General features: G+C 42.1%; 1 protein-coding gene across 6 annotated transcripts in view; it reads left to right on the top strand.

Moving 5' to 3' along the window:
- Positions 1-23,352, top strand: part of EXOC2 (exocyst complex component 2) — a 206,728-nt gene that overhangs the window by 84,914 nt on the left and 98,462 nt on the right. For all 6 annotated transcript variants that reach the window (XM_016954799.3, XM_063812742.1, XM_063812743.1 and 3 more), the window contains 4 exons: positions 8,159-8,304; positions 8,443-8,524; positions 9,269-9,371; positions 14,806-14,924. In XM_016954799.3, coding sequence (XP_016810288.1) covers positions 8,159-8,304; positions 8,443-8,524; positions 9,269-9,371; positions 14,806-14,924 — 450 coding nt within the window. The remainder of the gene's footprint in view (positions 1-8,158; positions 8,305-8,442; positions 8,525-9,268; positions 9,372-14,805; positions 14,925-23,352) is intronic.

The following is a 23,352-nucleotide window of genomic DNA, read 5'->3' as shown; positions in this document are numbered from 1 at the left end:
TAATTATATACTAATGTATACGGATATTTCTTTAGTTTTTTTAAAAGATTTTTTTTTTAATTGGGCAATCTTTCTGACTTTTAAGCTAAGTTTCTAAAGGATACTGTTGGCTGCAGGAAACTTAGGTCATTTATTCAGAGTTTATCAGTTTTGACACTTTCTTTTGAAATTGTTAAAAAAAAGAAATTTTTTTGTTTTCATGATATGTGTTTCTCATGTCTGTGTTTGAACTTAATAGCTTATTCTTGATTTCAAGCCAATGATGACTATTAGTTTATTTACATCAAATTTGCATATTCAACTCTGTGTTCTTACCTGTTTCAAATATATAGAACAGCATTGTTCAATAGAATTTCTGCAATGATGAAAATGTAGCTACTGAGCACTTCCAATGTGACTAGTACAACTGAGGAATTGAGTTTTAAATTTTTATTTAATTTTAATTAATTCTGCTTTAAATTGAAATAGTCCCGTGTGGCTGGTAGTTACTGTGTTAGACAGTGCAGGTGTAGACATGCTGTGTAAGTATTTGTAGCAGTAGCTGTGGCAGTCATAGCTCACGCTTGTGGAGGGCCTACTGCAGGGCAGGTGTTGCTCGGAACTGTCTAGGTATATTTAGTCCTCACAACAACACTTTGAGGTTTGTGCTGTTATCTTCACTTTATTGATGAAAAAAACTAAAGCCCAGAAGATTAATTGAGCCATGTAAGGTTATATAAATAGTAAGCAGCAGAGCTGCAATTTATATCCAGAAATATGGCTCCAGACTTGTGCTTTGAACTGCAGGCAGGCCGTGCTGTGTGTGTGGTTTTGATAGGCGCAGGTTTCAGTCATCACGGTTCAGTTCATGACAGCCATCCCCCAGCAACACCGTGGAGGACTGCGGTTCCCACAGGGCAGTCACCATAGCTGCATAAAGTACAGTTCACACGTCGCTGTGTAAATGACAGGTGCTCTGGATGATCAGCCACACTGCCTCTTTCAAGGCCACCAGCGATAGTCACTGTACGTCTGTTACCAGTTCTCAGCAGACAGCAAAGTGTGCAGTTGTGCTACCTCCTTATCTCCCAGTGACAAACCCTCCTGACATTTTACAAAAATGGATGATCGGGAAGGGATTGGTCAATAAAGATGAAAGTGCATCAAAAACCAGGAAGCTCTAACGCTGGAAGTGAAACGCAAATCCACCAAATGGAGAGTGACGGAAGGAATAGCTGGCTGTGGGGATGTAGGTCCTCCTGTCTTTGAGACTCAAGAGTAACTCGGTGGAGGGGAACTTCCCAACAAAGGTGGGCAAATGTGAAGAAAAGCATGAGATGTCCCGAAGGAAGCAATGCTCGGAGAACCTCAGAGATGTTTCATGATGTAGACGGTGCAAAGGAAAACACATCAGAAGTTGATTCATGCTTAGAAAGGAGCAGGATAATCTGTCAGAGCACAGAAAAGAGGCTTGATTCATATTGTAAATATTACAACAAAAAAGAAGGCAAACACTCTTGATAAGTTTTTCTACAAAGAAATATAACGCTTTAATTTTAAATGTTTCTGATGTTTTATTTTTTATTTTTTTTCTTGTGATGTGGAGATTCTTTTTTTTATTATTATACTTTAAGTTCTAGGGTACATGTGCACAACGTGCAGGTTTGTTACATGTGTATACATGTGCCATGTTGGTGTGCTGCACCCATTAACTCGTCATTTACATTAGGTATATCTCCTAATGCTATCCCTTCCCCCTCCCCCAACCCCACGACAGGCCCCGGTGTGTGATGTTCCCCTTCCTGTGTCCAGGTGTTCTCATTGTTCAATTCCCCCCTATGAGTGAGAACATACGGTGTTTGGTTTTCTGTCCTTGCGATCGTTTGCTGAGAATGATGGTTTCCAGCTTCATCCATGTCCCTACGAAGGACATGAACTCTTCCTTTTTTATGGCTGCATAGTATTCCCTGGTGTATATGTGCCACATTTTCTTAATCCAGTCTGTCATTGATGGAAACTCACTCAAAACCGCTCAACTACATGGAAACTGAACAACCTGCTCCTGAATGACTACTGGGTACATAACAAAATGAAGGCAGAAATAAAGATGTTCTTTGAAACCAACGAGAACAAAGACACAACATACCAGAATCTCTGGGACACATTCAAAGCAGTGTGTAGAGGGAAATTTATAGCACTAAATGCCCACAAGAGAAGGCAGGAAAGATCTAAAATTGACACCCTAACATCACAATTAAAAGAAATAGAGAAGCAAGAGCAAACGCATTCAAAAGCTAGCAGAAGGCAAGAAATAACTAAGATCAGAGCAGAACTGAAGGAGATAGAGACACAAAAAACCCTTCAAAAAATCAATGAATCCAGGAGCTGGCTTTTGAAAAGATCAGCAAACTTGATAAACCACTAGCAAGACTAATAAAGAAGAAAAGAGAGAAGAATCAAATAGATGCAATAAAAAATGATAAAGGGGATATCACCACCGATCCCACAGAAATACTAACTACCATCAGAGAATACTATAAACACCTCTACACAAATGAACTAGAAAATCTAGAAGAAATGGATAAATTCCTGGACACATACACCCTCCCAAGACTAAACCAGGAAGAAGTTGAATCTCTGATGTTTTAAATTGTATATTAAATATTAGTTGTACTTTAAAAAATTGTTATTCATTCGTAACCAACAATAAGTGAGTTTTTAATGTTTCAACAAACGTTTTTGGATATCACAGAACAAATGTAATTTTCCCATTGATTATTAGATGGTCTTGCTGGATTTTAGCTTGCACAGCCCCTGTCACAGCCCTGCACACTGTGCAAAGCCAGGCCTGCCCATGGGGTGTTGTACCACCTCTCTGAGTAGTAAGAATACTGGTCATTGATTCAGACAGCAATTTTTAGTCCTTCCTCTGTAAGCATTTATTGAGCACATGTTTGTTTTATCCTAGGAATATAAAAATAAAACTTGTACTTTACTTCTAGAGATTATAACTGAATGGAAAATACACATATTCAGGTGATCAAATGATGGTTTGATAATACTGCTCTGGTGGGAGTCCTCAGGTGTGGCTAGAGCCCACAAAAGGGGAAGCAAGCCAAAAAGTTGAGTGCAGAGAATACCAGGGGAGGTCACAGGAGCCTTAAGAGAGGAGCAGGAAGTACCCAGACAAGCAGAGGCCGGCGGTGGCCGGCTGAGTGGAGGGAGGCAGGTGTGTCCCCGCGGGGCCAGCGCGTGAGTTCAGAGACAAGCAGAGGCCGGCGGTGGGCGGCTGAGTGGAGGGAGGCAGGTGTGTCCCCGCAGGGCCAGCGCGTGAGTTCAGAGAGGAGATAGGCAGCAGCCCAGGAAGTAGGGTCCAGTGTGGCTGTGTGCAGATAGGAGAGGTGTGGCCACAGGGTAGACGAGGTCTGCCCCTGACGAACTGGCTGTGCAGTAGTGTGGAATCTGTCTTTATTCTGAAGACAAATAGCCATTGCAGGAGTTTAACAGAACGATAGGAGATTTTTAAAGAGCAATCTGCCATCTGTATAGAGAATGGATGAGAAGGGAGGTACGCCAGAGGCAAGAGGAGAGCAGCCAGAAGTGGACGGTAGGCATGTTAAGCCAGGTCAGCAGTAATGTGTGTAGTAATGGAATAAAGTAACGTAAGGGTGACATGGCTGCTAGTGAAGGTAGAGCGAGTGGCAGGTGAGAAAGGTGAAGGGACAGGGAAGGTTTGACATGTTACATAGGGAAAAGGAAGTAGTCATTGGTGATTTACAGATGTCTGGCCTCAGATGGATGAAGGAGCATGTTTGGCGCATAAGGAGAGGCATAGAGATGAGAACATTCAGTTCAACATGTTGAATTTGAGATTCCTGAGGGTCGTGCTGATGGGTTTTGCTAGCTCTCACTATGTCCCCACGATGTCACACTGGGCAAGTTGAATAACCTCTGTGTCTCTGTTGCCTCCAACATAAAACGGGGGTAAAAACAGTGCCTGTCTTACAGCGACATAACCATGTGCAGGTGAACTAATACCCATGAGGGTTTTTGAATCACACCTGGCATAGCATCAGTGCTTCCTGTCGTTATTAGCTGTCATTATTGTATGTCCAGTGAAAATATTCCTGTCGTTATTAGCTATCATTATTGCATGTCTAGTGAAAATATTTTTAAGGATTGGTCTTACGCTCGCAAACACATCTTGAAACACAGATTTGGGAGTCACCAGCATAAAGATGGTAGTTGGACAAACAGGATTGAATGATTTAACCCAAGTACTACATGCAAAATGAAAGAAGAATGCTAAGGATTTGGAACACTAGGGAATATCCAGAAGGGCCAGGATGTGGAAAAGAAACTGACGTTTGCTCAGTGGCTGGCTGGCAAATATTTCACAACATGCATTCCAAAAAAAAAAGAAGAAGATAGAAAAAATTAACCTAATATTAGCATTTCCCAATTTCCAAGGTGTAAATACTCCCATTGGGGTTGGTTTCAAGCTGCCAACTCAGCTTGGAGGTGAAGAGATACTGACAGTTGCTCTTGAGAGGGGTACGTGCTGATGTCAGCTCTTTCCTCAGTTCCATCTACTCCACACAGAGTGTCAGGCATGGTGCTGTGAACAGGCTTTCAGTACTGTTAATGATCCTGTCCATATAGCATCGTTATGGTATAGCCGGCAGCCTATCTCGTCATTTTCTAGCCTGTTGAAATTGAGGTGGTTAGGTCTCTTTGTGAATTTGTACATTTTAGGGTTACTCTGATATTCCAGGCACCCTAATGTTTCACTTCCTAATCTCATTCAACTTGCTTATTCCTGGGATACATTGTGCTGTGGTGGGTGGGGCAGCAGGTGAGGGGGCGTTCCTTCTGTCCTGCCTCTGACCTCTCCAATTCCCAGCAAGTGGAGAGCAGATTAGAAATCACTTCCGTGATCTGTCTCAAGTGTCAGCACCAAGGAAAGGACCAAATGGTCACTTTGAAATAAGAGAAAGCATAATATTTACTTTAAATAAACATGGTTGAAATTATAAGACACCATCAGAATTACAGGACTAGGTTTTCTAGATGACTGGAGTTCCTGGCACATATAAAAATGTTTGTTCCGTTGTTAAGGATGTAAGATCACTGGGCAGGTATGAGTTCCACCGACTGGTGTGTAATGCTACCTGGACTTTCCTTCCCATCTTGCACTGTAGGGAAATTTTACTGCTCCACAGACCCGACTACACTGGTGGCAACCACGCTGTGTTTACATCATTGCTGTTAGTTCTTGCAGTTCCTGTGTGACCGAGACAGTGAGAGGCATTGTCCAAATTCACTGGTGCTGGAGACCATCTTTGGGTGAGGAGAAAGGACCGAGTTCCAGACCTTGGTTTGCCCAAGGCTGGCAAATATAGATCAGTGTTTGTCCTACAGCCTATGAGGCCAAAGTCATGGCCATCCACTCCAGGTAGACTTGTTCTGTGGTTGGACAATGATGTTCAAATCCTTACCAGCTGCCTTAAAATTGGGTGTTCTTGGTGTGAGAATGTGTGGATTCGCACACGGGGTGTTCTTGGTGTGAGAATGTGTGTGGATTCGCACACGGGGTGTTCTTGGTGTGAGAATGTGTGTGGATTCGCACACGGGGTGTTCTTGGTGTGAGAATGTGTGTGGATTCGCACACGGTGTTCTTGGCGTGAGAATGTGTGTGGATTCGCACACGGGGTGTTCTTGGTGTGAGAATGTGTGTGGATTCGTACACGGGGTGTTCTTGGTGTGAGAATGTGTGTGGATTCGCACACGGGGTGTTCTTGGTGTGAGAATGTGTGTGGATTCGCACACGGGGTGTTCTTGGTGTGAGAATGTGTGTGGATTCGCACACGGGGTGTTCTTGGTGTGAGAATGTGTGGATTCGCACACGGGGTGTTCTTGGTGTGAGAATGTGTGTGGATTCGCACACGGGGTGTTCTTGGTGTGAGAATGTGTGTGGATTCGCACACGGGGTGTTCTTGGTGTGAGAATGTGTGTGGATTCGCACACGGTGTTCTTGGCGTGAGAATGTGTGTGGATTCGCACACGGGGTGTTCTTGGTGTGAGAATGTGTGTGGATTCGTACACGGGGTGTTCTTGGTGTGAGAATGTGTGTGGATTCGCACACGGGGTGTTCTTGGTGTGAGAATGTGTGTGGATTCGCACAAGGGGATTTTATGGGATGACCTTTGTTGATGCCTTCCTGGTGGCGTTATCTGTGACATCAGCCTCACATGTGAAGAGCACCCCTTTTCTTCAATAGTTTTGTTTTCTTATTAGTAGCCCTAAAGAAGAAAGACATAAAATGCATTTTGTGAGCTACTGGTGATTTTTATCTATTTGCACAAATCTTGGTTTCACTGCCCTCATGTATTTTATTACTGAATACATTATCTAATAATCAGAGTTAGGAACTTCAGTTTTATTGTGAATACAATTAAATTTACAGCAGAACAGCAATTTACAGACAGAAGTTATCTCTAAATTAAAAATTATAATCTCATAATTTATAATTTCTCAGTATTCACATAAAATTTTCAACATATAAGTACATGTATTTTGGCATAAATAAACATAATTTTATAGTTTATCATTTCTGCATATAAATTTTTCTGTCTCTATTTTATTTAATTATAAGTGAGTTTTCTTCCTGTACTTGTTTTCATACTTTTTAGAGAAGTTAAAATTATTAGTTGATAATATTTTACGACTTTAAAAATAAGATGAGAAAAATCTAATTTTGAATTCATACTTTTTGCCCCAAATTTCATTATACTAAAAACTAATAAAAAATGTAAAACAACAGTGCTTGGTGATTTAACATCCAAACCTAACATATAAGTAATTAACCTTTTAAAAAGATTTAGTCTCCTTTACATATCTATTCATTTATGAGCCTCAATTCTTGAAATTTATATTTTTTAAGTGATAAATACTTTAAAATAATTTTCTTTGATGACCAAAAGTTTTAACCCTAATCAGATTTCAAATACTAATTTAGCCTCCATTATGTGGTTTGGTGGCAAGAAGGAAATATATTTTTTCTCATCTTATAATAGAAATGTAGAATTCTACTTAAATAGCATGTGGTGAAAACAGTTATCTTGACAAAACAAAGTTTTTATATCAGGCCTTTAAAATTTCAACATAATTTAAACATTATTTAGATAAAACAATCATGTTACAAAGATGACTTTTAACAGGGTCCGGCCACCCACAGTGTGCTCTAGAGAATACTGCATGCGAGCCACCCAGTGAGACTGGGGCGATTTTTTCATCTTTGCTTAAAGTATAGTCACTAGACCAGATGATGCAGAAACTTTTTACAAGCAGCGATCAAACAGCCAAAAACAGTTTATCTTTTTTCTCTCCTTTCGTTGTGGTTAATTAAAACTAATTCACAAGTTGCAAAATTTAAACTGTTTTTGTACACAGCAAATTTTGCTTTAAATAAAGCAACTCTTTCATTACAGTGATTCATATGGTTTGGGGTCTTTTAGGTAAAAAAAAAAAAAAAAAAACTTAGGAAATGTGCAGCTCATGTATAAGATTAGCTGATTTAAGAAATATTCATGATGCTGCCTTCACATTTGTCATTTGTAAATTACTTATATAATTTTCTTTGCCTGCTACGTAGAGGTATTTCTGCCAAGGAATATAATTTGTTTTAAACATTTCTATTGAGCAACTTTCCTGAAAATGATTTCCTTGTTTTGTTTATTATCCCATATGTAGATATTGAGTCCACAGAATTTAGCTAATGTACACGTGTATGCACATACATGCGTATGTGTGTGTTTTACCCTATTGTATGAAGTTCTGAAATAACCTAAGGGCCCATAATTGCTATACAGTTTAGAAGAGTAATGAAAATAAATGTAGGTTCACATTAGAGAATTTATTTGGGCATGGTAAATATGGTTGTTTTTATATTGGATGCCATTCTTAACATATGAAAAGACTTAGGCAAAATGGAAATTTTATTTTAGCAAACCATAAAAGATCCCCTAACCTGAAAAACAGCTAGCTAACCTTAAAAACAGTCTGAGTTTTAATGTAAAACTACAATAGCAGTATTAACATTTTGTTTCTAGTGCCCAGTTACACATTTTCTGATTAAAATCAGCTTTCATCTAAGTTTCCTTTCCTCTTTTTAAAACAGGAGCAAGTAATACTGCGGACACATTGTTTCAAGAAGTATTAGGTCGGAAAGACAAGGCAGATTCCACTAGAAATGCACTCAATGTGCTTCAGCGATTTAAGTTTCTTTTCAACCTTCCTCTAAATATTGAAAGGAATATTCAAAAGGTAGAGTACATGCTTATTTATTTACATATGGTTATAGATGTCATACATTTTTAAGATTTTTTAAGATGTTTTTTATATTAACCAAATGTCTTCATTTCGCATTACTGACAGTTTTCAAAATGTTTCTTTATTTTAAAGGGTGATTATGATGTGGTTATTAATGATTATGAAAAGGCCAAGTCACTTTTTGGGAAAACGGAGGTGCAAGTTTTCAAGAAATGTAAGATTCATGTATTACTTTTAGATCTTCTCCTTTCCTTTTATAGGAAGAATGTGGAATGTGTTCTGCAAAGAATGTTATATGAGTTTTTAGTTTTTGTTTATATGAGGCTCTCTTTAAAATGTAAAGCAATTACTTCAAAAATAACAGTATGACTTTTCTTATTTGATATGCAGTGAAAATGAGCAACCACGACTCTAGGTTGTTCGCCTGAGACGTTCTCTGCCGTTTGTTAACCGTCACGCTGTTAGAAAGTCTTAGTTTACTGGAAAGAATCAATGACAAGTATTTTCTAGAGATGGAAACCTACATTTTAATCTTCCTGTCTTCAGAGAGACCCATAGACTGAAGAATTCCAACCTCCTTTAAAGGAAGCTCAGCAACTTTTGAAATTATGTCTAATGCCAGAGTTATAGTCCACCAGGAGAAATATCACAGGGCCTTATTAAATTTAAAAATGAAATCTGTAAGGACCCAGAAAACTAAATTTATTTTTTTATTGTGGTAAAATATACATGCAGTGAAATGTACAGACCTCACATGTTAGAGGTCAGTGAGTTTTGACAAATATGTACACCCTTGTAACCTACATCGGAGATAGTGTTCTGATCACTCTAGACACGGCCCTGGTGCCTCTATCTTAGTCAGCCCTCACCCCACAAAAGCAACTACTATTCTGCTTTTTGAAATTTGATATTAAATTTTCATTCTGTAAATCTTGTGTATTCTTTTCTTTTTAAATAGATTATGCTGAAGTAGAAACAAGGATTGAAGCTTTAAGAGAATTACTTCTGGATAAATTGCTTGAGACACCATCAACTTTACATGACCAAAAACGTTACATAAGGTAAATCTTCTGCAAACATTTTGTTGAATCACATGTATCTGTTTGGTACTGTATGCATCTTGTAACCCTTAAGGCTAACTTGAGGGACTTTAGGAGATTGATGAAATGGTGAAGGGGAAGACAAATAGCAGAAATTTAGGGTTATCTGGTGTAGGACATCAAAATTCTTTTGAATACTAATAGATTTGGGAGTAGTTATGGAGTTACTCACTTTTTGAGAAAACTCTGCCATTTTCGGGAAAGGAAAAGTAGTCTCAACCTCTTCCTCCTGCTGAGCAAAGGGGTACCTTGCCTAGTGGGATGGTGTGGGTACCCATAATCTGTGAAGGAGGGGCTCCCTGCATGGCTTAAAGCAGAATACTGTCACACACTGGGTGGGAAATGCATTATGCCACAAGAATGTGCTGCTGCTTAACAGCACAGTAAGTTCTGGAAGGTTTTAGCCTTGAGTAGCTTTCTGATTTCCAAGCCTTTAGTGGTCAGTGAAAGAGAAATAAAGTCACTAAGTGAGCATACTTTTTAAAAAATTGCAGTAATATTGGGCCGGGCACCTTGGCTCATGCCTGTAATCCCAGCACAGCACTTTGGGAGGCTGAGGCGGGTGGATCACTATGTCAGGAGTTTGAGACCAGCCTGACCAACGTGGTGAAACCCCATCTCTACTAAAAATACAAAAATTAGCCTGGCATGGTGATGTGCGCCTGTAATCCCAGCTACTCAGGAGGCTGAGGCAGGAGAATCGCTTGAACCCAGGAGGCAGAGGTTGCAGTGAACCGAGATCTCACACCACTGCACTCCAGCCTGGGCAACAGAGTGAGACTCTGTCTTAAAAAAAAAAAATTTGCAGTGATATTAAGAGAGGTGAATTTCACAGGATATGAAGAGAAGGCCTTAGAGAGAAACAGTATCACATAATGGGAACTAGCTGTTAACTTTGGGCAACCGACTTGAGTTCTGTTTTTCGGTTTCTTCATCTGTGAAATGGACATGGTAATCAAATCTGCACCTCAGGATAGTTGCAAAGATAATCAGAAATACATTTAAGGGTTTAATACCTCACCCGGCACATAAAAAGTAGTCAGTAAATTTTATGTACATGTAGTTTATGTCAGGGTTTGGAGATAAAGCATATAAATTTTAAGTTTTTTATATCTGTGATTAAAAATATTCATTTTCTGCTAGGATTTTTTGAGTATGGCCTTTGTTCTCAGAATAAATTATTTTCCAAATTTAATGGTTTTTCCACCTGAATTAGTGAAGTTTATTGACTATTCAGTGGTTGTAAGATGACAGACTGTGTATTTATGAATTCAGCTGTGGTCCCCATGTGACCTCTGAAAATAATGTCTCAGGAGCAGACACAGTGGCCCAGACCTGTGATCCCAGCACGTTGGGAGGCCAAGGCAGGAGGATTGTTTGAGTCTAAGAGTTCAAGACTAGCCTGGGCAATATAGCAAAACCTGGTCTCTGCAAAAAATCAAAAATTAGCCAGATGCGGGGATGCATGCCTGTAGTCCCAGCCACTCAGGAGGCTGAGGCAGTAGGATCTCTTGAGCCCAGGAGTTCGAGACTGCAGTGAGATGTGATCGTACCACTGCACTCGAGCCTGGGTGACAGCAAGATCCTGTCTCTGAAAAGAAAAGACTGTCTTGAAAAGAGCGTCTGGCCTGAAAGCTGCTGTGTGTGCAAGTGTGAACGGGAGAAAAGATCCACACCTGGACCTGTGTCCTAGTGATGAGGCGTACGGCGGGAGTATGAGCCGTCGTCATTGGCAGCACGCTAGCATTGCCCAGGAGGAAGCAAGCAGAGGCAGTAGCGGTGGGATGAAGAGAGGGTGCTGTGTTTGCATGCTGCCACCCCTGCACGTGTGCAGCATGCTCAGGCGCTGTGCGGGATGTGTTCTACATGTCCTCTCTAATCCTGATCACCACCATGAAAGGACGCTTGTGCGGTGCCCATTGTACAGGTGAAAACACCGAAGCTTGCCCAGCACACACAGTGACCCGGGGGACGGGACGCCTGTTTGGCTTCAGAGCCCACTCTTGTTTCTCTCTAAGCTGCCTCCATAAGAAATAATGTATATGGGGGATTTTCCTGGTTTGTAGAATCCTAGAAATGTAAAGCTGGAAATAAACCACACATTTGTTATCCAACTGCTTTATTTTCTACCTAGAAAGCGACAGAGTTGCAGGGAGGTTGAGCGTAGTGTCCAGGACACGCAGCTGGGTAGCGTCAGACGTCCTGAGGCTGCTGTTTCCTGCCCTGCTCCTTCACTGCGTGTGCTTTGTATATTTCTGGCCTGTTTACACTTGTTATGTTAAACTTGCCTATAGTAATGTGTTAAATCTTGTTGAGTGTACAAATTCTTTATGTTGTGGGTTACCATCTATATGGATAACTCATGTGCAGTTTTTATGAGTATATAACTTACTGGATATCGTTTAAAAGGTGGTAGTGCCAAAAAAGATTCTTTTAAGGAGCCTTTTAACTACCATTTTTCCTGTCATCTTAAAGGCAAAAGAGCAAAAATATAAACAAGTCAACAATAGTTTATGTATTTGTTAATGATTATTTTATTTACGATGCTTTGAGAAAATACTGAGCAATTGTTACCTTTTTAAATGAAATTTTTAGTCGCTAAGAAATAGAAAAATAAGATCAGAACCAGGTCAAATACCTGTTGGACTTTGAAATTTATGAGCGTCAAGTAGGAATAGAGATAGCTTTATCATGAACAAAAATGTATTAGTTTTCTTACATAGTCCAGATTATGTGTGGTAGAGGGGAAAATCAGATTACCACTATATTGTCTTACTGTTGTTCACAATTTTTTCTAATATCATTCACTATTTTATCTAATTTAAACCTTCCCTATTCTTCTCCCTCTCCTTATTTCTATCTTGATGTTGGCAGGAAGCAAAGCTCTGCATATTCCTTTCCACAGCAGTGTGATCTTATCCCTGGTAGCTGTGAGAAGATCATGTCAGAATATGACTAAAAACTTCCTTTATTCTTAAATTTTAAAATACTGAGCCTGTGTTAATCATAATTAACATTCTTTACATTGCTTTTTAACCTAAAAAGCCTTTTTAAAAAGTGTTCTTAATATGCAGTTTTAAAAGAAATGGCGATAACATGTATCATTCTAAACAGAGTTTTGAAATGTAACTACTTATTTTTAGCTGCATACTGAAAGGAAACACGAAACTTATTTGAAGAGCCCAGCACAAGTTGTCATGCTTTTGAACTGAGTCTAGAATTTCTAAAAGAACAACTTTATCTTGCTTTGTAAAACTTTTATAAACTCCTTTACTTTAATACCCGTTAATAAGATGATAGAAAAAGTCTTTTGTTATTAGGTTTTGCAAGGACACAGTCAACATTTTAAAGAGACGTATAATGTAAAAAGCCACTAAGCAAAGCTTATTGATTTCTCTTGCTGTACTCCTGGAGAAAGAACCCTTGTACCGAACTGTCTACACTCCTATTCAGTGATTTAAACATTAAAAGGAACACCGTCCCTAAAAGAGTATCTCTTTATTTTACTACTAACACCAAATCTGAGGGCTACGTGAGTGAAAGTGTTAGGAGAAAGCGTTGCAGAGGTGTTGGGAGGCAAAACAAGCCTATTTAGGGAGAACGCTGAAATGCATCATCCCCAGCAAGAAAGCATAGAATCACGTTCTTTGGGAAGAAAGACACAGTGTACTATTTGTTATATTTATCGTTCAGGTAATAAAAGAAGAAAGCCTTGTGTGAGAGAAAGAATCAGACTGCATTTTGGAATCTGAAATGAATCCCCTGTGCCAAGCTAAATGTAACTTGTTAGATTGTAGTTTTCTTCTCAGGATACTATTCTCATTTATGAGGAGGAGTGCTGGTGACTTCTTAATCTGAGTAAAGCTCTTCCTTCTAATTGATCTGCCACTTTCTCAGCACAGAGACGCATCCTGTTTGCAACCTGTAGGTGGTCACAAGGAGGAGGAGATGGCAGCTCTCAGCCACCTCTGGGCAGCCTGAGTGTGGCCCGTCTGTAGATGCCTGGATATCCGGCTCTCCACAGCACCCAGTCCCTCCCCATCAGCTGGGAATGTCAGTGTTCTCAGCATTTTATTTGTTGCTAACATATTACAAAGTGGATTTGTTTCTCCTCTGATTGGCTGCTGATTGAGATACCTGAGTAACACACACTCACTACTGGAGGAATGGGCTGGAAGCATGGGTGCACCCCTGAGGGATTGAGGTCTGGCCCAAGGTCAGCCTGGAGCCATTGATGATGATTTACCACTGAAGAAAAACCTCTAACCCAGAGACAAAGAATGGCATATGGCTTAACAACAGTTTTAAGACAATAAATTCATTTGGACATGCTTTTGGAGTTGATTTAATTGGATTTAGCTTGCTATATTTATATATTTTGTGAGGGCTGAGGGCCAAATCTTAAATAATATTTGACAGAAATTTTTCTATGGAAATAAATGGTCTCTATGGATTTGGGTGTTTTATAGACAAAGACTTGATATATTTTAAGAATATTTAGAAACTAAGAAAAACACCGAACTATACTATATTTCCTAGAGAAATATTTTCTCAGTCGTGAGTGTAGACTTTAGAGGTGAGTGTTGTCACCAAATCTCTTCACAGTTCGGTTAGCCCTCATTTAGCTAGTTTTAGAAAGCGGTGCCATACTGCCATCTCGTGGCCATATTTCATATCAGAAAGGAATTAAAAAACATCTGAAATTTTAAAAGTATTTGCCCAGTATCTGCTGGCTCCCACCTGTGTCTAATATAATGACTCTGAACTAAGTAGAAAAACTCCTGTGAACTAAATATAAATATAAAGAAAAATGCTCATCGAGTAGATAGGATCACTGCAAATTGTCCTTGTCTTTTTACAAAGAGCTGTTTTTAATAGTTTTATCATTTATATGAAAAAATTTTAAAGCTCTGCTGTTTATTTTTTTATTTTTTGTTTGCTTGTTTGTTTGTTTGGAGATGGCGTCTCACTCTGTCGCCCAGGCTGCAGTACAGTGGTGAGATCTCAGCTCACTGCAACCTCTGCCTCTCGGGTTCAAGCGATTCTCCTGCCTCAGCCGCCCGAGTAGCTGAGATTACAGGCTTGCACCAACACACTTGGCTAATTTTTGTATTTTTTTAGTAGCGACGGGGTTTCAGCACGTTGGCCAGGCTGGTTTTGAACTCCTGACCTCAGGTGATCCATCCACCTCAGCCTCCCAAAGTGCTGGGATTACAGGCAGGAGCCATCTCACCTAGCCAAGAAATTCGAATATATTTCATTGAGAATTAAATATTAAAGACTAATATTTGACAGGGGACAAGACTAATTGATAAAATTTTAGCCTTTAAAAAGTCATGATTTTAAAATATGCCAGCATTTCCCTTTGGCCTCAACCTTGGACTTGCTTTTTCAGGTACCTGTCTGACCTTCATGCCCCTGGTGACCCTGCTTGGCAATGCATTGGAGCCCAACACAAGTGGATCCTTCAGCTCATGCACAGTTGCAAAGAGGGCTACGTGAAAGATCTGAAAGGCAAGGATTTCTCTTCCAATGTGTTGTGTGATTCCTTCATGTCATTTTGATACATTTTGGGAATGTTTAATGATGAAGGCACTGACTACCTAATTTACTTGGTATCTCTTATTATTGTCTTTTGCTTGTTTTGTGGTTTTTTTGGCCACTGGTTAGCATTGTACTAATGAAAAGGGACAACTCTTTTATCATGTCTGTTTTTGCGGTTGGTGGACAGCGTTGACGTTTCGGGGCAGGCAGCGTGATGCCGAGGAGGTGACATTGGTCTTTGGTAACTATCGGTCTGCACATCGTCTTGACAGGTGTATGTTGAGTCCTGCTCTGTGCCAGGCACTGCACCCATCGCTAGCAACACATAGCCGCTGCCTCCCAGAGTTACCGCTAGAGGAAGGAAAAGCCACTAAACATGTAACTAACCAAATAAAATGCTGGGACATGTGATGAAAAGAAAAAAAGAAAATCAAGATGTTCCAAAAGGGAGTAACTGAGGAGAATGCTTTAGATGGCTGGTGTGGGAATGTCTCAGAGAAGCCTCCGTATTAGAACTGGAAGGATAAAAGGTAGCTTACTAGCCACCTCAGCTTGAGAAAGGGACCACCTGTGTGGAGGCCCTGAGGGAAGCTGGGGGAGAGAAGTCAAAGGTCTATTTGCGTGCAGGTGTATTGGCTTTTGTTTGTATACTATCATTTGGAGAATATTGAGTATATTGAATGCCTGCTATGCTCCAGACACTGTTGGGTGCCAAAGTCACAGTAGTCAGGACAACAGACAAGGGCCTAGCTCATGCAAGCTCACAAAATAGTAGGGTAGACAGATAACCAGCCAGCTGTTAGAATATTATGTGCTGTTTCATATGACTGGGGAAGTTCTGAGTGACATTGGAGTGCTTAGGAGTAGCCTCTGATCCAGGGTTTTGAGGTCAGGGGAGTGACATTCTGAGAGCTGAAGGGAGTGACATCTCTTTTGAGATCAGAAGGGTATCTGTACTTGACAGTTGAAACAGAGGAGGAAAGCATTTAAGACTTCCAGGAAGGGAGAATGTGCACAGGTTACAAGCACAAGAAGGCCTCTGAATCCTGTGTGGTTGGAGCTTAGAGCGTGGAGGTGGAGTGAAGAGACGAACTTCCTTGGCCGCTGTGACAGGTTTGGACTTCACCCAGAGTGCGATGGGGAGTCGCTGATGGATTTTAAGCAGGGGTCGGTGGATTGGGGGAAGACAAGCTCAGACTCACTTTTGAAAAGATGACGACTCTGGCCGCCCATAGTGGGTGGATGAGAGGGAGCAAGCCCAGAGCAGTGAAGCTGGTAAGGAGACAGGCACCCCACCTGATGTGGAGGTGGTGGGAATGTGAAGAAGAGCATGGACTCCAGGGCCATTCAGGAATGGAACTGATAGGGCTGGATGATGGACAAATGAAGAGGAGGAAGGGATGAGCAGTGATTTCCAGATGGCTGACTGGCAGCTAGTTAGGGTGATGGTGCCACTGAGTTAGGGAACATAGGGGAGAAAAGTGATTCCGCCTCTTTGTTTGGACAGCTTGACTTGGGGTTGTCTGACATGTAAGTAGAGATGGAAGTAGTTGGATCTAGAGACTGAGAAATTTGAGCATGGTGGGCATACAGGTGGTCCCTTGGAACTCGTGCATTTACCCAAGAAGACGAAAAAAGAAGCAAACTCAGGAAAGAGTCCTGACAAGTGATGTTTTAGGGGCTGGTAGAAGAAGAGAAGCCTTCAAAGGAAACGAAGAAGGGGTGGTCATGGCGGGAGGAAAACAGAAGGGAGTGGTCAGCACAATCTCCAAGATGAAGCAGAAGATGAAAGAGAAATGTCCTTAGGATTGCTCTTACGCTGTTGGTGGTGACTCTGGCAAATGCAGGGCCTGAGACCTGAGCCCCTAACTGGATGACATGAAAAGGAGTAATGGCCCTCATCAGGTCCCTGGGAGGATCAGGAGCTGTAACAGGAGAGCAGTCTTGGTAGAGAAGGAAGTACAATGGAGAGGTCGCCGTTGTTTCTTTCTAGCATAGTTTTGTCATGAATTAGTTGGCTTGGATTTGAGTACTTTCCAGCTCTGATGCCATTTTTTTCTGTGCTTGATATTTAAGAAAACCCAGGTATCTCTGCTGAAGCCATGTCAACATCCCCATTAATGTCATTAATTATTTTATATTTTTAGCAAGTGAAAATGACAGCAAATGTTACACACAGTCTGCAGTCTTTGGGAATATTTAGAAAGCCTTACATATTTATTTCTCTGTTGATTCAACTAATAATTTTTGAGTCTACTCTGTTCGGCAGAGCTCTCAACCTTAAGGGCCCATCAGAGTCCACTGGGGATTTTTTTTTTTTTCGAGACAGAGTCTCGCTTTGTTGCCCAGGCTGAAGTGCAGTGGTGTGATCTCGGCTCACTGCAAGCTCCGCCTCCCAGGTTCACACCATTCTACTGCCTCAGCCTCCCGAGTAGCTGGGACTACAGGCGCCCACTACCACGCCTAGCTAATTTTTTTGTATTTTTAGTAGAGACGGGGTTTCACCCCATCACGGTGTTAGCCAGGATGGTCTCGATCTCCTGACCTCGTGATCCACCCGCCTCGGCCTCCCAAAGTGCTGGGATTACAGGCGTGAGCTACCACGCGTCCACTGGGGCTTTTTAACAACCAGTTATCAATTCTTGGCCTTACCCCTTCCCTCTGTGCCAAGCACATTCTAATCTCTGTGGCTGGAGTCCAGGCATTTTCAAGCTCCTGGGCGATTCAGGTGCAGCCAGGGCTGGTCACCAGGGTGCTGGCTGCTGTGCCAGGAGCCGGAAGTGCAGTGCGAGCTGGCCTCTTGGAGCTTGTGGTCTAGGGAGAAACACACCATCTAAAAAATCACATAGGCATGTATTCAGTTGGAATAGTGAAAAGTGTGAGGTAGTGGGGAGTACAAAATTGTATGAAAATATATGATAGGAGGGTGCAGTCCGGTTGAGGGGAAGTCCAGGGAAGTTTTCTAGAGGAGGTCAAATCTCAGTTGAACCTAAACAACGACAGTCAGTTCTCCGGATCGGCATTGAGAAGCGTTCCAGACACCGTGCGGGTGCTCGACGGTCGGTTCTCCGGATCGGCATTGAGAAGCGTTCCAGACACCGTGCGGGTGCTGGACGGTCGGTTCTCCGGATCGGCATTGAGAAGCGTTCCAGACACCGTGCGGGTGCTCGACGGTCGGTTCTCTGGATCGGCATTGAGAAGCGTTCCAGACACCGTGCGGGTGCTGGACGGTCGGTTCTCCGGATCGGCATTGAGAAGCGTTCCAGACACCGTGCGGGTGCTCGACGGTCGGTTCTCCGGATCGGCATTGAGAAGCGTTCCAGACACCGTGCGGGTGCTCGACGGTCAGTTCTCTAGATCGGCATTGAGAAGCGTTCCAGACACCGTGCGGGTGCTCGACGGTCAGTTCTCTAGATCGGCATTGAGAAGCGTTCCAGACACCGTGCGGGTGCTCGACGGTCGGTTCTCCGGATCGGCATTGAGAAGCGTTCCAGACACCGTGCGGGTGCTCGACGGTCAGTTCTCTAGATCGGCATTGAGAAGCGTTCCAGACACCGTGCGGGTGCTGGACGGTCGGTTCTCCGGATCGGCATTGAGAAGCGTTCCAGACACCGTGCGGGTGCTCGACGGTCGGTTCTCCGGATCGGCATTGAGAACGTTCCAGACACCGTGCGGGTGCTCGACGGTCAGTTCTCTAGATCGGCATTGAGAAGCGTTCCAGACACCGTGCGGGTGCTCGACGGTCGGTTCTCCGGATCGGCATTGAGAACGTTCCAGACACCGTGCGGGTGCTCGACGGTCAGTTCTCTAGATCGGCATTGAGAACGTTCCAGACACCGTGCGGGTGCTCGACGGTCAGTTCTCTAGATCAGCATTGAGAAGCGTTCCAGACACCGTGCGGGTGCTGGACGGTCGGTTCTCCGGATCGGCATTGAGAAGCGTTCCAGACACCGTGCGGGTGCTGGACGGTCGGTTCTCCGGATCGGCATTGAGAAGCGTTCCAGACACCGTGCGGGTGCTCGACGGTCAGTTCTCTAGATCGGCATTGAGAAGCGTTCCAGACACCGTGCGGGTGCTCGACGGTCGGTTCTCTAGATCGGCATTGAGAAGCGTTCCAGACACCGTGCGGGTGCTCGACGGTCAGTTCTCTAGATCGGCATTGAGAAGCGTTCCAGACACCGTGCGGGTGCTGGACGGTCGGTTCTCCGGATCGGCATTGAGAAGCGTTCCAGACACCGTGCGGGTGCTGGACGGTCGGTTCTCCGGATCGGCATTGAGAAGCGTTCCAGACACCGTGCGGGTGCTCGACAAATGTCACTGCTCTCCAGCAAAGGTGGTGATGAATGCAGTCACCATATTCACTGGATACAGATAGGATATGTGGTCTGACCAAGGATTTTCCTACTTATACTTTCAGGAAACAAACTGAATATCTAATTTGGTATGAAAATATTTGAATTTCTGGAATATGTGTCTAATTTATGAAGACAACATTTGGACTTTTTGAAACTGGAAAAATTCCAGAAAATTTCATCTATCTCGTCATATCTTTACCTCAAATATCTGATAACCAGTATTCCATCACCAAAGGTCTGAATCGTTCTCAAAGATAGAGGGAAACACACCGTCATCTTTCCTTCCCTGACATCTTAATTTATTGCTATATATGTTCATTCTAAATTGCTTAAAATCAGTGTTTTGGAAAAAGAAAAGGTGACAGAAGCTTTCTTGTAACTTACTTACTCTGAGCAAGCTTGTTGCGCACCTTGTTCATCACTTGGGAAATAATCGAAAGAATGTGCGTGGAATGGGAGCAGTGCCTCAGGTTACTTTCATTACTTCATCTTTTCATTAGAAAGTGGAGGGCCGGTGCGGTGGCTCACGCCTGTAATCCCAACACTTTGGGAGGCCGAGGCGGGCGGATCACAAGGTCAGGAGTTCGACACCAGCCTGGCCAACATAGTGAAACCCTGTCTCTACTAAAAATACAAAAATTAGCCAGGTATGGTGGCGCGTGCCTATAGGCCCAGCTACTCAGGAGGCTGAGGCAGGAGAATCACTTGAACCCAGGAGGCAGAGGTTATGGTGAGCCAGGATCGCACCACTGCACTCCAGCCTGGGCAACAGAGTGAGACTCACTCCATCTCAAAAAATAAAAAAGTGGAAACAATTCCTTACAACTCTTTGAACTTTACAGTTTTAATGACAATACAATATAAATGTCTTAAATTCACATTTTATTTTTTCTTTTGACATTCAGAACATGCTTAACTGTTCCCTCTGTCATTGTCAGTAAACACTGCTAATCTAAATGTAGGTAATTCTAGCACATGAGAGGCTTTTAACTGGAAAATTGGGGTGGTTTTTTGGACTTAGGTCAGAAGCGATTTTCACTATTAAATTTTGGAAAATCCCACTTATATTTAAAAGCAGAAAGGATAATATAACAAAACCCCATGTACTCACGCTGACTTCAGCAGTTACCAACTCATAGCCAATCTCATTTTATCAGCTCCTAGCCAGTCTTACCTGCTTCTCTCCCCTCCCTCACCCTGGATTATTCTAAAACAGATCACATCATTTTATCCATAATTAATTCAGTATGTAATTCTTAGAAATAAGGATTCTTTTTAAAAACTGTAGCCAAAATACCATGACCATTACCTAAAATATGAATATTTTTTAAATATGAAATGCTCCAGTTTCAAATTCAGAAAGTTTAATTTCTTCAGTATCTTTCTGAGTGCATCGATAGCATTGCCCTTGAGCTGCTACTCGGTGCACAGGCAAATGATAAATGAAATGCGGCACAGATGCGGACAGAACGTTTCCTCGGATGGAAGGAGGATTCGCCATTAGTGAAATAGAGTGTGCTTTGGCCAGTTTGCACGTCGGTATTTTTCTGTATGTGATCATTTCTATATGTGTATATCATTGCACACATGTTAACTTTAATATACACATATCTATGGCCGGGCACGGTGGCTCACGCCTGTAATCCCAGCACTTTGGGAGGCTGAGGCTGGTGGATCATGAGGTCAGGAGATCGAGACCATCCTGGCTAACACAGTGAAACCCCGTCTCTACTAAACATACAAAAAATTAGCCGGAGATGGTGGCATTTGCCTGTACTCCCAGCTACTTGGGAGGCTGGGGCAGGAGAATGGCAGGAACCTGGGAGGCGGAGCTTGCACTGAGCCCAGATTGTGCCACTGCACTCCAGCCTGGGCGACAGAGCGAGACTCTGTCTCAAAAAAAAAAAAAAAAATACACATATCTACATTTACATCTACAGGTAATGTCATATATATGTTTGCGTATGTGTGCGTGTGTTTATATAAAATATTTGCCTTAATTATAAGTTTGCTGGGAATACACACAAATTTTCTTTTGTGTGATCTACAACTGTTGTTGACTAGGGACCCTGGGTGGATGTTTTATTATTGTCCTAATTATATATAATATAAATGTAAGGTAATATGGGGGAATGCCTACTAAATATTGTTTGGAATTTCCTTTGAGCATCCTCTCATAATTGTGACATTTTAGATGTGGAAGAAATCTGGGAAACTGTCTAGTTTTGTGGATGCCTTTAGCTCTATTTCGCATGTGACAAAGGTGTCTCAGAAGCCACGGGACAGACCCACGTCCTCCGTATCCTGAGCAGGGGTGGGACTAGTGGGTGTCCAGACACGTCCTCCGTATCCTGAGCAGGGGTGGGACTAGTGGGTGTCCAGGTCGCTCCCCCTCTCACCTGATCACACTCCCTCCAGGCCAGTGAGTTATGGAATAGGTTACTGAACACCTCCCTCTGAGTTACATTGTTGGAGCAAATATTGCGTCAAACAGGATTTCTCAATGTGATGTCAGAGCAGGTGAGCGTTCCCCTGGTAAGGGAAGGCTGGCTGGTATTTGGGGATTCACGAAGAGCTGCACCTGAAACGAGCCAAGTTCGATGAAGTGCTTCTGGTCTTTATTACTTTTATGCTATTTTGCTATACATAGGTGAATTCTATTAAGGAAATTTTACACAGACCTCATCACTCACTTCTAAAATTATATGTGCAATGTAAATAAATGCTCTGAGAATGAGCAAGTTAAGAAAATGGAGGTGAGTGAGAGAGCATCCAGTCCCCTAGGAGGGATCCTGGGAAATGTAAGGCTGTCCCTGGGAAGGCCCGCAGTGCCCCCATCAGAGCCAAAGGAACTCATGGCACATACGTTGGATGTAAAGCTGCAGAGCCGGCAGCCTGCAGCGGATGCCACTTCTCTCTTGACTCGAGTGTGTCTGGTTATTTTCTGATGCCCGGGGCTCGGTGACAGAGTACTTACTTGTTTGCTTGGCACCTGCTGTTTCCTTGAATTGATTATAGCTGTCTACTGAAGGCCAGAGCATTTGAAAACACAATTACTACAGTAAGAAATTGCTTACAAATGATCTGCGGTAAAAGGACTGCCTACATTTTATCTGGTACTTTGTTATAAAGCTACATTGTTTTTATGCGGGTTTTCTCAGGAGCCTGCTTTTAAAATGAAAGCTTACTACATTCCAATATAAAGAAAACAAGTTTTAAGTAGTTCCTTTATTATAATATCTGTACTGAGACTACTAACACTGTGAAATTGTTTAGGTAAATCCCCTAGCAGAACAATGGATAAGAACAAGAATAGCTTTGTGAAATGAAATGTAATTTTAAATGGATAGACTATAAATATTTCAAACGGAAAAATAATTCTTGATGTCTGTTTAAAGTAAATGTGGTCTTTGTGCATGAATCTAAGAAATCTAACATATAAATATTTTTTTAAGTCTGCTTTTTTAAAGCAAAGACTTTTGCTTTTCACTTTGGTGGTTTGGGAAAAAAATGTTAATTGTATGTAGCCCTGTGGTATTCAGAGAAAATTTTATGAGCAAAGATGGTGACAGATTTTCAGAGACAGCAGTCCTACATACAAAGCTACCTTTTTCCAAGAAAGCTCCTTTTGTAGATGAAGCATTTGGCAGCAGAGTTTGCCATACAGTTGATATTTCTATGAGTCCTGCATTAGATCCTTCTGTGGACTCGTTTTTGTAGTAATAATATACACTGGTGCTAGCAGATGGTGCCCTTCGGAGTATAACACGAGGCCAGGACAGGAGCTTACCCTTGCACCTTACACACACCTGGTCCTTTACCCCCAAAGGCTCCACATGCCTCTTGCATCCTCTAACTCTGTAGCCCAAATATGATCATTTAGGTTTTTCTAAGGGTGAAAAAAGATGGGAAAAACAAGAGCAAAACTAAGGTTAATATTTTAAAAACTCATCTTGAAACCTTTTAAATACTGATGGAAGAGTTTATTGTGTTTTTCCAGCCTGAACAGGTTAACCATTTTGCTTCTCTTCCCCTATGTTCAA

This window comes from Pan troglodytes, chromosome 5, assembly GCF_028858775.2.
Source record: "Pan troglodytes isolate AG18354 chromosome 5, NHGRI_mPanTro3-v2.0_pri, whole genome shotgun sequence".
Taxonomy (NCBI): Eukaryota; Metazoa; Chordata; class Mammalia; order Primates; family Hominidae; genus Pan; species Pan troglodytes.
The sequence above is the reverse complement of the archived record's forward strand: the minus strand, read 5'-3'. Positions and strand labels throughout refer to the sequence as shown.